The sequence below is a fragment of the Anabrus simplex genome, chromosome 13 (genome assembly GCF_040414725.1).
Source record: "Anabrus simplex isolate iqAnaSimp1 chromosome 13, ASM4041472v1, whole genome shotgun sequence".
NCBI classification, from domain to species: domain Eukaryota; kingdom Metazoa; phylum Arthropoda; class Insecta; order Orthoptera; family Tettigoniidae; genus Anabrus; species Anabrus simplex.
Window position 1 is genome coordinate 77,756,680 of NC_090277.1, and position 16,233 is coordinate 77,772,912.

Sequence of the window (16,233 nt, forward strand, 5' to 3'; positions counted from 1 at the left end):
CGACCTGCTGCGTCTTAACCAGAGCCCCTTTTGCCACCACTTTTCAGAGTTCCTGAAGGGCCTTCACAGTTACCGTAGTGGTCCCAGGGCCCTCGAAGTCCCCACTGTACTTCACCCCTACAGGCAGTCCCCTACTTTGGCTGTCCAAACTCCTTAGACCAGGGGATGGAATTAATGTATTCACACACATTTTTTATTTACATTAACTGCACTGGTCGAATGCCCTCTAACATTTCATTTATTTTCTCTGTTCCTGTTTATTCTCTTCTTAAATATCTGTACAGATTTTGGAAAAGGATCAAACACTATGCCTGGTAAACTGTTCCACTCCTTCACGCCCTTCCCCAATGAATGAAAATTTACCCCAATCGCTTCTGCTAAAATTCCTTCTAATTTTGTACTTGTGGTCAGTTCTACCAATATAATTATTTTCCAACTGAAGCCTCTCACGGATATCTCCCTATGCTTCTTCTCCTGTATAGGCTCTATATAATCCTATAAGTCTAGTTTTCTCCCTTCTCTTACTTAAAGTCTTCCACCCAAGTTCCTTTAAGTTTTTTGATACACTACTCTTTCTCCTGAAATCCCCTGTTACAAACCTTGCTGCTTTCCTCTGCACACTATCTATTTCTTTTTTAGAGTGCAGATATTTGTGCAACGAGTGTCAGCAATGATATATCATCATTTGAACAGTGCGCCTTACCATCTGCATTTAGCACAATTATGAACAGTCGATGGTAGTATCTTACATTTTGTTTCTATAGAGTAAAGAAAGTAGTTTCTAATTTTATCACTACGCAGCTCATTTATTTATGCACATTGGATTTCTGAATTTCATGTGTTTCTCTGGTCATGTGAAAATTGGCAGTTACATAACGGTAATTGCCTACTGAACTACCGAACAGATACTTTTTAAACCTTCTTTGTTTATTTACATGGATAGTTGCATTTTATCTGTAATTATTTTTTTAAATTTGATTTTTTTTTCAGGGTGTTTAAAAAATAGCTTTTTCAAATATATTTTAGAAATTTAACTGTATGTTAATCATTGTTAGTAGTAAGTACTTACCATCCTCAACATTTCCTGCAAGTTTAAAGTCAAAATATTCAAAATTGTAAATTATGTGGTGCTTTAAATAAGGACTTGCAAAATGCTACTAATCAGCCTGGCATTCTGACACATTCTCAGCACGAGAGCATGGCACTAAGGCAGTTAATGTGGGATAAGGAAATGCAGGAAAAGATAGGAGAGGAAAAAGGTAAAGGACTAGGAACACAAAACAAACAAAATGTTCTATAGTGGTTTTTTTTTTCATATTACTGTCTTGCTGTATATGTCTTGATTTGTGACTTGTATGTTCCTCTCCATTACTTACATGGACAGGCAAGGAAAAGTTGCCATGAACTACAATTGCATAACAATGAAATGATGTTTTAAGATGTGATGATTTCTGCAGGGATGTAAGTGTAGCATATGCGGCCCAGAAACCATGGCTCCTCAATGCGACCCTTCGGGAGAACATCCTGTTTGGACAACCTTATCGACCACGAAGGTATGCTCGGGTCATAGCTGCTTGCGCTCTCCAGCCGGACATCGACATCCTGCCGGGGAAGGACCTGACGGAGATTGGGGAGAAGGGCATAAACCTCTCTGGTGGTCAGAAGCAGCGCATTGCCATTGCCAGGGCCATTTACTCCCAGGCTAACATTATAATATTGGTGAGTTATTCGGTAGAGCTGAAGGAATTTGCCTGCATTTTATTCTTAATCATCATCATCATCATCATCATCCTCCTCCTTTCCCCTCATTCATCTTCTGCCAGGTCAGTGCATTTATGGCACTTCTCTACTTTCCTCTTTCTTCCACCATTTCTTTTCCATCATTTTGTCCCAGTCCAGGTTTCTTTTTCTTGCGCTCCTCTTTATCCACCTTGTTCTGGGTCTCCCCTCGCTCTCTGTCCCTCACACTTCATCTCCATCATCTGTTTTAGTATTCTTTCCTCCTCCATCCTCTTTACATGTCCAAACCATCTTTTTTTTTTTTTGCTATGGGCTTTACGTCGCACCGACACAGATAGGTCTTATGGCGACGATGGGGTAGGAAAGGCCTAGGAATTGGAAGGATGCGGCCGTGGCCTTAATTAAGGTACAGCCCCAGCATTTGCCTGGTGTGAAAATGGGAAACCACGAAAAACCATTTTCAGGGCTGCCGATAGTGGGATTCGAACCTACTATCTCCCGGATGCAAGCTTCACAGCCGCGCGCCTCTACGCGCACGGCCAACTCGCCCGGTCCATCTTAGTTTACTCCTATCAATTCTCTCATTTATTTTTTCCATTCTGACCTGTCTCACATCTTTGTTTCTCAGTCTGGCTTTTCTTGTCTTTCCTATCGTAGATCTTAAGTATTTCATTTTGCTGGCTTGAATTCTACTCTAACTCCTGAGTAGCATCTCCCTCATCCTGCAAGATGACGAGCAGTCAACAGACCTCGTCATCGGTTTTATGAGGGATAGTGGTTTGTTGTATCGCATATAAACGTCTTTGCATTAACACATTGGAGACTGAGCCCGAGTGTGTATCGTGGTGGGGTAACAGCACAGACTGATTGTGCCCGAGGCTAACTTGGGCCTACATATTTGTTATATTGTCAACACTGCCAGGACGAGAATTGCTCGGAAAGTATACACGCCACTTTAAAGAACTTAACTTAACAGCTATACCTTGCGTTCATGTCCTCTGTCATTGTTTGCTCAAACTTATAGCAGCTTATTTTTGCTCGAGTTCGCTTCTACACTCCATGCTTCCAGCTGCTCAAGGCGCGCGCTTTCAGAGTTTTGTTTACATCATGCGAAGTGTTTAGACTGTGTTTTGTTTCTGCTATAATGATTGGATCATTGAATGAAGGTGGAATTGTAGAGATTTTTGATGACAGTGATTCAGATCTAGACCCTGATTTCAAACTTCATGTTAGTGATGAAGGTATTTATAACCTATTCTATCCTATTCCACCCAGGTGTGATTTTGTACTTTGTAGTTTATTTAACTAATGTTTCACGATCTTCATATGACTGGATTTTCATTTAGAAGGAAGTGACACAAGCGATGATAATTCAAAGGCAGCGACTGATTCACATTTGCTGGGTACTTTTGGTGATTTGGATGCACTTGCAAAGCCTGTGCAGATAAAGAAAAAGCAGAAAATGGAAAAGTAACAAGAAAAGAGACATACTGGTGGTATCCAATGTGTTCTGTAGCACTTTGTGTCCCTGAATGCTTCAAACTATTTCACACTCAAGCTCATTATGTGTAAGACTTCGTTGTCCGACATTTTTTGTTGTTGTTGTTGCAAAAGGCATACTTTTGGAAAATGTGTAATGTGAAAAGTATTCAATAGATCTTAATGCAACTTTTTAATCTGTAGAATAGACACTTTTAATTTTTTAATTTTTTATGATATATACTGTATGTTACAATTGCAACCTACCTACTATTTTCTACAATATTTTAAAAACCTTCAAAATATGGCAGTCTGCCTGCCCATATACCACCTTAAGACACAGTCTCCAATGTGTTAAGGTTTACTACATTTTAGTTTGTGTTAGTATATTTTAATGTGTTCTTTTCATGATATATTATTGAATTTTTAAGGCAATGTCTTATTCTACCATTACCTATCATTTTTCATTTTGCCGAAAATATAAGGCATTGCAAATTAGATCCACCGGTTATTTTAAATTCAGCATCATTATTCGTCTTTATTTGTTTTAAATTCTGATCAGTGGAAACATTTTAAATTTTAATTATCATATCACGCTGTCCATCTCGTACCATTAGGGGCCGATAACCTTAGATGTTAGGCCCCTTTAAGCAACAGACATCATCATCAATTCTACTCTCCTCCCTACTTGTCGCTGTCCAGCTCTCAATATGGGTGCATAATATATTTTGTACGTGATCTCTTTACACTTCCTTATTCCAGACAAGGTTTCTTACACTCTTGTAGAATGCACCCTCTTGCTAATTTCCATGTCCAGCCTTGTATTCTGTGTTAATTCACTCCTGAAGTATTTATTCTTGATATAGGGAGGAAGGGAGATAACTAACTTATATAGTGAGGGACCTGCATTTTGTTTTAGTTTTTTAAGGTCAGGATTGATACGTAATAGGTATCATATATGACTCTCTTACATTTTGTTGGTATTATATGGAACAAGAAAATACCAACAAAATGTAAGAGAGTCATATATGAAACCTATTACGTACCAATCCTGACCTATGGTTGCGAAACATGGACCATGAGAAATAAAGATGTTAATAGAATCCAGGCGGCAGATATGAGATTTGTCCGTAGCATGATCAGTAAAATATGGAGGGACAGAGTCCGTAATGAGGAAATCCACAAGCAGGCTCAAGTTGTAAGACTGCAGGACAGAATAACAGTGCAGTAACTGAGATGGTATGGACATATGCGACGCGTGGGAGATAACAGATTACCGAAACAAATGTATGATCTAAAACTTGAAGACAAAAGACCAAGAGGGCGACCAAGACTCAGGTACAAGGACATGGTGAAGATTGACAATGAACAGCGAGGACATACTTTCAAAAGCATCGAAGAAGGAGAGAAGTTCAGAGACCGGAACTGGTGGAGAAGCCTCGTTCGCCAACCCATCGCTTAAGATGGATCGACGTGGGATGTGTATGTATGTATGTAAGGAAATCTGTGTTACTTTTAACACATTGGAGATGTGCATATTTGGATGTGCTACCATGCAGAAATCACAGGTTTTATAATGGTTTTTGAATTTTTTTCAAGGGTAGGGAAAGCAATGACTGTAAAAATTCTGGTGTATTTCAGTACATCATACTTTCCTCCACACAGAAATGAGTTTAAATGATCACAATAGAACAGCAGTTTATTTTATGTATAAATATATATTTTTAGAATTTGTTTTACTTTACACCAACACTCACAGGCGTTGTGGCAACGATAGGACAGGAAAGGGCTAGGAGTGGGAAGGAATCTGCCGTGGCCTTAATTAGGTTCAGCCACAGCATTTGCCTGATGTGAAAATGGGAAACCATGGAAAACCATTTTCAGGTCTGCCGATAGTGGGTTCGAACCCACTGTCTCCTGGATGCAAGCTCACAGCTGCGCGTCCTTAACTGCATGGCCAACTCGCCTGGTTTTATATAAATTCAGAGTTGGCAAATAATTGAATAAAAGTAACTGAATTTCAGCAATTTTTTACTCGTAATTTACTCCTTGAAAGTCCGGCTCCATGGCTAAATGGGTAGTGTGCTGGCCTCTGGTTGCAGGGGTCCCAGGTTTGATTTCCAGCAGGGTCGGGAATAGTAATCGATACACATCGCATCGAGAATTTGGCAAGTTTGCACACTCACAAGGTCCATTATTGCACATTATGAATTTTCAGGCTAATTCATTCCAGTTACCAGCATTTCACCCCAGTGTGGTAATTTGGACTCGTATGTTGGTAAATAGCACACTTACCAAGACACATGGTTAGTCCATACCGTGAAGGCTATTTCAAGGTACTGAAAGTGCCAATGCACTATGAGAGACTTTGTCTCTTTTCCAAAAGTTGAAGCTTGCCAGACTATCAGATGATATGTATATAGGTTCCCTTCATCATCATCATCATCATCAGTTTCAGTTTCCCAGATACAAACTGTTGGTGAGCCTCTTCCTTTCTGTCTCATTGAGATACGTTTTGTTGTTAACAACGTCCTCCATCTCTAATGTCCATCCAATGGGTTCTTGGTCTTCCCACCACCCATTTTCCTGCCACATGCCTCTCCAAGTTAACATATGTTGTCCTTGTTGGCTCCATCCTCATTACATGCCCAAACCACCTCAATCTGGACATGCTGACCCGATCTAACAATGATGTTTCCTTCCTTCCTAACCACATCATTCCTTAACTTGTCCAGTTCGGTTTTTTGTCTTGTGCAGCTAAGGAACTTCATCTCAGATGACTGCAACCTTGATGAGCCTTTCTTAGTGAGGATGCAGGTTTCGATACCTTAGGGTAAGATGGGTATGAAGTACTGATTGAAAATCATCAGCTTTGATTTTGTTGGTACTTTGGGATCCCAGAGGAGAGTTTGTACTTGCTGGTAAAAGTGAGAGCTCTTCTGCACTCTATTTGCCACCTCCTTTGTGGCTAGTGTATCTCGAGATATTACACTGCCGAGGTATGTAAAGCTTTCTGCACTTTCTAATGGATGGTTTCCTAGCATGATGTTCACTGGTCGTCCCTCTCTGTTTATTGCCATCACTACTGTTTTGGGTTTGCTTATCTTGAGATTGAACTCCTGGAACTTCTAGGTCTTCCATTCATCGAGTTTCAACTGTACTTGTTCCTCATTTTCTCCCCAGATCATAACATTATCAACAAAAGCCATTGCATTCAGTTCGCCAGAGGTTTTCTTGATTTTCATTATGCCATCCATGATGGACTCCACTTTCGGTCTTGAACCAGGATGAATGTCCATCACCCAATCGTACATAGCTAGTACAGTTCTCATACAGCATCTGAACTTTCCTCACCTGTCCCTCCAGCACGTTCCTTTCTCTAGGGCATTCCCATATCTTCTCTCTTGCAATATTTTTTCCATTAACATACAGACACTGAACATTAGGTCTGTTGTGGACCTGTTAGGCCTGACACAACACTGTTCCTCCTCAAACTGTGGCTGTAAGATGACTCGCAATCTGCTCTCTTTTTCTCAAGAATCTGAAGTCCATAAGAAAGGAGTGGAGTATTTTCAGTGATTTCCTTTCTTAAAAAGGGGGATAATGACAACCTTGCTCCAATCAGTAGATATCTTGTTATCTTTCCAAACTGAATTAAGCACTCTGTGGAGCCACTGTAAACCCTGGACACCTGCTGCTTTAATCATGTCCGTGCTGACTTCATCAATTCCTGGGGATTTTCTTCATGGCATCTTCTTATGGGCTGATTCTGTTTCTGCCCAAACACAGGTTTCAACAGCTGATTCTTTTGTTCTCTGATCTGCTTCTGTCCTGTTCAGCAGGTGATCAAAATGATTCCTCATAACCTTTATGATGTCCTCTTCTTTCCTGGCCACGTTTCAGTTAGGATTCTCAATTGCTTTGATGGTTTCAACTGAATTCCTTTTGTTTTTGATCACTCTGAACAATAATTTGATAATTTGATATTGATATCTGATATTTGATATTGTCCAGTTTTTGAGTACATTTCTCACAGCACTTTATCTTCTCCTCTTCTTCTGCTCTTTTAACTCTCAATTTCTTGTTTCAGTAAACTTGCTCATGGTCTCTGATCTTACCCTCGCCTTTTCCTGTTATGGCTTGGATTTCTCTCTATCTTGTTCTTTTTGTGCTATGTTCCTTTCCTTTATTGAGGATTTTACCCTTTCAATCCACCAGGATCTCTTTTTCCCTTACTCTCGCACTTGTCTTCCCACAAACCTCTATTGCTTCTTTTATGAAGGTGTTTTTAAATCTTGTCCACTCTCCACTTCTTCTGTAGGCAGTTGTCCTCTTATATGGTCCTGACACTTCGTCCTCCTTCCAATCTGTTGTAGTTGCCACACTTTAATCTTAGGTCGTTTCCTGGTTGTTATCTTTGGTGCATTAATGTCTTTCAGATCTGCTACTAATAACTGGTGGTTGCTATTGAGGTTTTCACGTGGAATCACCTTGACATCAGTCACAAGTCTGCTTCTTTCTTTACCGAGCTCGATAGCTGTAGTCGTTTAAGTGCGGCCAGTATCCAGTATTCGGGAGATAGTAGGTTCGAACTTCACTGTTGGCAACCCTGAAGATGGTTCTCCGTGGTTTCCCATTTTCACACCAGGCAAATGCTGTGGCTGTACCTTAATTAAGTCCACGGCTGCTTCCCTCCTACTCCTAGCCCTTCCCTGTCCCATCGTCGCCATAAGACCTATCTGCGTTGATGCGACGTAAAGCAACTAGCAAAAAAAATAGCTTCTTTCTTTATCTGTAAGGACTGTTTTGCTCTTTCCGTCCCAGTTGTAACAAGTAATCTTGTAACTGACTCTTTGGTTGAACCGCCTGTTTTTTTACTACCAAACAGTTTCTTATGCAGAAATCGAGGAGATGTTCCCCTTCTGAATTCCTTCTCCCATGGCCATGTAGGCTCATCACTTTCTCATAGCCATTCTTGTCTGTCCCGAGCTGTGCGTTGAGGTCTCCGATGATGATTGACCTCTCTTCATGGATGGTCTCTTCTAGGTCTTCGAGAAACTTATTCATTACATCTTGACTGTAACCCATCTCAGGAACATACATTTGCACCAGTATCAGCTTCTCTTTCCCAAGGTGAACTATTGCCTTTATAATCCTCTCATTGATGTACTGAATTTTTGTAACTTCATCTAACTCTTTTGACAATATCAATCCTACTCCATTTCTCATTTCTCTGTTGTTACCATTCCAGTATAGGGTATAGTTTTTCCTCAACTCTTTCATCCCTTAACCTTTCCATTTAGTTCCACTCAGTCCTAAGATTGATAATTTCCTTCCCTCCATGATGTCCGCTAACTCTTCACATTTCCCAGTCGAACTCAGTACATTGATTGTTCCTATTCGAGTGTGTTGTCTTCTCCAGGGTTGTTGCACAATCGCAAGGCCTGGCCTTTCATGAGGCTGTAAGCCATCATACCTGGCGTGGGTCTGCGGGTGCTGTTGTCTACTCAGAGTTCTTTGTTTGTATCCGAGCCTTGTATAAATGTTGAAGGAGATTGCAATTACTCTCCAATTAATTTGCTAGGCCTAATGTTAGAGAATATTTTCTGTCAGGGTTATGTCCCTTAGCCTTTAACAATCCCCTGCCACATCCCTTATCGATCCTAAAGTATTTTTCGCAAATGGGTATGTTTATAATACTAATATAATGGGTCTGTTATTGGACAGTGGCCTCTACGGTATGGTAGGTGTGCTATTTGCCAAGTAACGAGCCCAAATTAGCACACTGCGGTGAAATTCTGGCAACAGGAATGAGTTAGTCTGAAAATGTATAATGTCCAATAATGAACATTTCCTTTCAAACTTTAGTGATCATTGCAGCCCCATGAGAAAAAAAAAGTCAGTGATTTCCTAATATCTCACATTCTGTGAAATAACTGTAATCCTACTGATTGCTTGATGGAAAAGTAATTAATAATTGTTTAATTATTATGTGCATTTACCCTCCTGATTTGGTTTTTCCCTGGGATGTGGCAAGGGATCCCACCTGTACTGCCTCTAAGGCGGGTCCTGGAGCATGAGACATTTGGGCGGGGGTAAAACTGAAAAGGAGGACCAGTACCTTGCTCAGGTGGCCTCACCTTGAACAGGGACCTTGTGGGGACTGGCAGATGGAAGGGACAGGCAAGGAAGAGGGAAGGAAGCGGCCATGGCCTTAAGTTAGGTACTATCCCAGCATTTTCCTGGAGAAAATGTGGGGAAACCACAGAAAACCACTTTGAGGGTGGCTGAGGTGGGAATCAAGGCCCCTCTACTCAGATGACCTTCTGAGGCTGAGCGGACCCCTTTCCAGTCCTTGTAACATTTTTCAAATTTTGTGGCAGAGTGGGAATTGAACCTGGGCCTCCTGGGGTGGCAGCTAATCACACTAACCACTACACCACAGAGACAGACAATTAGTAATTGTATTAGAGTTAAATATTTCTCAGGTAAACTATAATTCATCTCAGTTACTTTTATTCTGTACTTTTCCCATCACTGTATAAAGTTATTAAAATAAGTTTTACAAATCCAGTATTTATTTTGATATTTCACAATTATTCAGGACAGTTTTACTAATTAAATATACAGAGCCTAACCTAAGTGGTCAGTACTTTCCAAATTTCCACCATTAAATTTTGAAAATAAAAAATACTGAGGTCATTCTGTTATATACAGTTTGTGAGGTATGCAAGTTTATTTTGTTCAGTGATTGTTTTTGAAAGCAAAATGAAAGTACAGCAAAGATAAAAAGCTTCTTTTGAACTATAGTATCTCACATTTCAGGATGATCCCCTCTCTGCCCTCGACTATCAAGTTGGCCTGCAAGTGTTCGAAGATGGCATCAAACGTTTACTGCTTCGTCGCAAGCGAACAGTTATTCTGGTGACTCATTGTCTGCAGCTTTTATCTCATGCTCATCAGGTACGTATGAACTCTTCAAAAATCCATAATTTAGCCCTTCTTGGACAGTTTCTTCTAGTGTACAAAAAAAATTCAAAGTAGTGAAACCCTTTTAAAGAATGTTGCTAACCCAAGAAGCACCAAGAATCACTAAAAGTGGCTCATTGCACCCACCTGTGGTGCTAGGATCACTTTTTGAGATCCTTGGTAAATGTGTGTTTTCTTGTCTGTTATGACATCTCTTACTGAAACATTCGTACTACATCAACTTGAATGTCTCTAGTTCACACTTATAACCCTATTGCCACTTTTGGTAGTATTTGTTGGAGTTTCATGTCTTATACAAATATCGTATATAATAGTTGCCATGTGACTTTAGTAAATAAAAATGGTAGTGTTGAAATCAAAACCATTGCTAACAAGCTCATGATGAGGGTACTGATTTGAGTTAAACTGATGAAAATGATTCTGAGGACATTGAGAATCTAGGTGAGGCTGGAGGAAGTGTCAATAATTTGTCAGATGATAATACACCGTAGCAGACAAGTGTAACGACAGCAGAAAAGCTAGGGCAATCCAGACACAGGTGTTCAGGATGTAATGTGGGAGTTCATGGAACATGCTGGGATCAATTATAGCACTTCTTCAGAGCAAGGGGACCCAAAGGATGCAGGCTTGCAAAGGAACTGATAAAAGGACCAAACAAGAAGACCTGTTGAAACTCAGCAGAGAAAATATAAGATGGGTAGTAGGACTGTTGACAGGACACTGCCATCTGGAAAACAACCTACATAGAATTGGAGTAATAAGAGACAATATATGTAGGAAATGCAATGAAGCAGAGGAATCAGCTGAACACATACTTTTCGAATGTGAGGCGCTGGGTAGAATCAGACTCTCCGTTCTAGGACTACCAGGTGAAGAGAGAGAAAAAATCCAAGAAGACCCAATAAGAACAACCTACAGCTTTGCGAAGGGAGCAGGTATATCTAGGTGGGAATGAAGACAAAAAAATGGTAGCGAAGAAGAAGAAGAAGAAGAAGAAGAAGAAGAAGAAGAAGAAGAAGAAGAAGAAGAAGAAGAAGAAGACCCAAAGGAAGAAAGCCTAGGAAGAAGAAGTAGAATCAGAATAAGCTGCAAGAAAAAAGTGAATGTTTTCTTTTTCACTATACTACTACTGCTGCTGCTGCTGCTACTACTACTACTACTACTACTACTACTACTACTAAACGTTTTCATTCCTCCCCTGAAGGGGGAGGCAGACCTCTTAGACAGTGACGCCATCTCTCAGGCCGGGAGATTTGTTCCGGTGAAGGAGATGTGCGGAGAAGGTGAGGGGGTGGGCGGCCGTGGCCTATACTACGAACTGTCCCGGCATTCGTCTTAGTGCAGGAGAATGAAAACCACGGAAAAGCATTCTCAGGACAGCCGATGGTTGGGGCCAGCCGTCAGGTCCAGCCCTGTCCCGTCTCCCGAATGCAGAGGCGTAGAGCCACGGTAGAGCCGTGGCTACCCCTCTTCTGCTCGGTTGGCCGGTCAGAGCACAGAGCTGTTGGACCACGGACTAGCTGTGGCCACTTAAGGGACGAAACCCGAGCCGAAACCCACTCTGCATCTACTGACTTTTCTTTTTCCCCTATTGTGACATAAAAGTGTTCTAGGAGTGCTAATTATGCGCAGATTTTCTTGAAAACTTCAGGGTTATTTCAGCATTGAATGAGGAACATTTTGTATATTTTTTTTATTATGATGACATTTTTTATGCAATTTCACTTTGTGTTTATAAGATAAGATAAATTCAAACCAACACAAAATGTGCTTTCTTTAAAGTATCTTTAGTTCTAATGTTTTCATTTTTATTTGTCTTTTTATTGTGAAACAACTCTTTCTGATCGAAATGGTGTGTGTATATGGTTGGTTTCTGATAATATTTACCAATTTTCTAAACCACTACAGACCCCCTGTGGGTGGGGGACGCTGGCGAAGGATACACCCACTGTATCCCCTGCCTGTCGTAAGAGGCAACGGAAAGGGGCGACCAAGGGATGATTGGATTGGAATCATGAAACTACTTGTGATTAGTATCACCACGTGGGGAACACCATGGGTCGTTATTACTTGCGCGTAATACCACTATGTTAGGTACGAAATAGGTTTGTGATTAGTAGCATTATATGAGCGACACCATGGGATGAGGGAACTCGTGTTTCTGGCTTGCCTATGATTAGTACCCACTATATAAGGTACACCACAGGATAGTACGAGTCCCTGTGGTTAGTACACTTATGTGATGAACACCATAGGTTTGCGTTGCCTGTAAATGGTGCCGCTATGTGTGAAACACCATAGGTCTGTATTACATGTGCGAATTTCATTACCTGTGATTAGTACCATAATGTGTGGAATACCGCGAGTCTACGATACTTTTGATTAGTACCGCAGCATGTCAGATACCATGTTTCTACTTTCCAAGCGATAATTACCATTATGAGAGGCCGATGGTCTATATTTTGGACCCCTTTAACTTGCAAGGATCATCGACTCAGTATTGAGCTATAGAAGCAGTCCCTTGGTCAGTATTACTATTGTTTTCCGTCAGTTTCTGAGACTGAGGCATTGCGGGTCCGCTCCACTAATTGTTTTTAACTTCACATCCATCCGTTCATTTTTCGTCCTCATGCTTTGAATTCTGGTCAGTGGAGGATTTTGAATTTTTATTTTGTCATTGCGTTTCATCTCATTTCGTACCATCAGGGGCCGATGACCTAGATGTTAGGCCCCTTAAAACAACAAGCATCATCATCTTCATCAAACCACTACAGTTTGAGCATTACTACAGAATATAGCATTGGCACTTGTAGGGTTAAGAAATGATCACCCACTTTAGCACTCATTGAGAGATGTTCAGTCTTTATGTGGGAAATATATGAAAGCTGGATAAACAGAGAAAAAGGGAAGAAAGAAAATGGTAAACATTAATAAAAGTGTTAAAAGTCTACGAACACAGAACAAACAAGAAAAGAGGAAAGGAATCCTGTGGCACAGTATAAGTAAAGGAAAAGAACAGAAAATGTGCAGAGCAAGTTATACACAGTGAAACCTCATTAGTGCATTCATCATTAAGACATTTTCTCACTTAGCACATTGTAAATTCAAAGTTTCGCTTCATGTTGTATTAAATGTGTATAAAGATACCTCCCTTATTACGTCACAAATTTTCCCCATTACCGTTTAATACATTCACATTTTTTCCTAACTCTGAAAATATTCTTTGTCACCCATCGTGAAAGGAACATGATTTCTAACACAGATAAGAGCCCTCGCCACAGGAGGCAGTTCTTTGAAAACAAGTAAAGTCCTTGTATTCCTAAACATTACAGGGTAAATCACACCATCGGAAAGCAAGCCATTAGCCTCAGAAAGTTCAATTTTTGTGCTGATTTTCTGTGATATTGCTGAATAACCCAGGAAACCGATTTGTGCTTGTATTTTGCATCGCATTCAGAAGTTAGAAATTTATTCTGTGTTGAGTGATATAGTGAAAGGTAGCGAATATTTGTTGCCTACCTACGGATTAGGAAAATAATCATGTGAAGTTAACTGGAGTGTCTTGTAGTAGCCCAGTTATGGATACTGATAGAGTCATGAAATTGCTTACTAATGAAGACAAAATTACAGTCCAGGAGGTGGACAGGTATCCGCATCTTTCAGCGGTGGTGTGTATGTTGAAATGATGTTTAACTGTATTGAAAGGAAATGGGGCTCTATTGGAAGACTGACAGTGTATGAAGATGTGCAGATTGTCGTTCTCCTTTTGTGTTTTCTTCCTATTTCTATCTTGTCTTACACTGGCCTATCATAGTGTTTATCCTCCTAAGAGGTCCTTTTCTTGATTCTATCTTTCTTTGTATAACTTGATGATATACTCAATGTTGATACAGATCAATTATTTCTTCACCTTAATTTTCAATACAGATTGTAGCAATGGAAGGTGGCCAAGTGCGAGCTCAAGGAACCTTAGCTCACATAGAAGCTGTCGATCGTGAATTAGTGCAGACTTGGCAGAACATCATGACCCGTGAACAGCTGGAGGAGAAGCAGGGAGCAAGAGGGCACACGGCCAGAGAACGGTGGAGACTAGTGCGACTCGTGTCACGATTTGGTGTGCAGATGAAACAGCGCAGTGTGACTCACGGGTCCTGGCAAGCTGAGGAAGGAGGACAAGTGGTAAGTAACATATATTGCAGTTTGTTCTCTCAGCTGCATTGTATCAATTGCAGAACTTTATGAACGACTCATATTAAACTTTATCAACATCTTGAACAATTTCCAGTCTTGAGCGGGTCTATTAGGAACATAAGCCTCTGCACCACCTTCTGTCTGTCCACATTCAGGGGATAAGTATAGAGTCCACCCAGCAATGTTAGTGACACGAGGCACTACTTTGTGGTGCACGTGAAGTAACTGTTGTTTGTGTAATACTTAGGTTCCACTAGTAGTGCTGAGGTAAGTAGAATAGCATTGTTGCCAACTGTTGGTTTGATATGGCTTGTCTCTTTTTCTTCTTGCTGTGTGGACAGTATGTGCCATGGCGATAGATAAAAGCCTCTCGAAAGGAATGTGCCCTGAAGGGGCCACTGTTGTTATAACAGAGATTGGCCTGGATGTGCAAACATACGTTACAGCTACTAAATGACCTTTTTTTCTTGCCGTAAACTCCGAAATTAAAGGAGGAATTGAGAAAGTGTAAGGTTATCATCTGATGCTATGACACTTTCAAACTTTGCGGGCCTCTTTAGCCTTTTTCTCTTCTGCAGTGATTGGTAACGAAATCTCTGTCTCTTCATTGGTGGGAATGATGTCTTAATCTTCGATATCTCGGCCAATGCCTGTGATCCTTGGCAGAAGCAATGGATAATGGCACCTGGACCATTACTTTACATTATAAAAGTAAATATACTTCTAGGGGCAGGCAGGTTGGTCCGTGGCAGGTGTAATGAACACATCTCTCCTGCAGAATCATTTCTAGGTAAGAACAGCAGCATTGAAACCAACATATTATGTTTTAATACTAGTGGGGCAGACTCATTATTTCTACTACATTCAGTTCTCTCCTAACTTTTTCTGTTAAAATCTATATATTCCGTAAAGCCTTGCAGCTATCCGTCTTGTGGCCTTATTTTAGGTCTCTTTCCTTTCATTCGCATATCAAGCATCCCTTCGCCATTTTTCCTCATTCATTCTCCACTTGTGACCATATCACTAATCTTGATCTTTCTTTTCCTGCTGTTATGGGTTCCTCGTCGAATCTTGCCACTCCAATCCTACACGTAAGGTTCTTCATCTTGCAGGCCTGTATCCTACTCTTATTTCTTTCTTCCATGTATCTATGTATGTCTACCCCTTAGTCCCATGTCCTTATATGGGGTCAGGGAGGAGGAGAGATGAAATTATATGGCATGCTTTTACAGCAGTGGTGTTTGCAGACAATCTAATGATATGGGGTGGTAGAGAGGAAGAACAATTAAATTGAAATAATAAATAACGTAGTTCAACCTATTCAATACAAATAAATAAGAAATGTAGTGTTACATTCCTATTTAATTATAACCGGAAGCAGTACCGGTTTCGATCCCATTCTGGGTCATCATCAGTCGAATAAAAAGCAAAAAAATTCATAGGTAAATAAGAAATTAAAGAATGAGTCATTCACAAAAACAGTTGAAGAAGCAATATAAGATAATGGGGATTGGCACTGTAAAATCTAGAAGAAGTAGAAGGTCAGTCACTTATATGAAGTAAGGCGCAATCTTCTGAGTAGCAGCACAACACACGCACTGTGTCTCAAAATGTTTATGAGAAGAGGTGAACAGTTAAGTGAGCCAGCCTGCATATGCTATCAGGCGCGAAGTCACAACACAATTTAATAAATATGAAGACCCAAAATTGTGTAGAAGTCGAAGACGAGTCACTTGATTGAAGCAAATTGCTAGCTTCTGAAGATCAGCACAACATATTCAATGTCTGGCACTGTGCTTTCAAATGCCGACGGAAGAAGTATGAAAATTCTGT

General features: G+C 40.5%; 1 protein-coding gene across 1 annotated transcript in view; it reads left to right on the plus strand.

Annotated features, from left to right (window-relative positions):
• The window catches only part of Sur (Sulfonylurea receptor), a gene marked incomplete at its 5' end in the record, with an annotated part of 143,622 nt that overhangs the window by 76,609 nt on the left and 50,780 nt on the right, over positions 1 to 16,233 (plus strand). Inside the window, 3 exons of the mRNA XM_067157409.2 lie at positions 1,458 to 1,719; positions 10,045 to 10,182; positions 14,137 to 14,388. Coding sequence (XP_067013510.2) covers positions 1,458 to 1,719; positions 10,045 to 10,182; positions 14,137 to 14,388 — 652 coding nt within the window. The remainder of the gene's footprint in view (positions 1 to 1,457; positions 1,720 to 10,044; positions 10,183 to 14,136; positions 14,389 to 16,233) is intronic.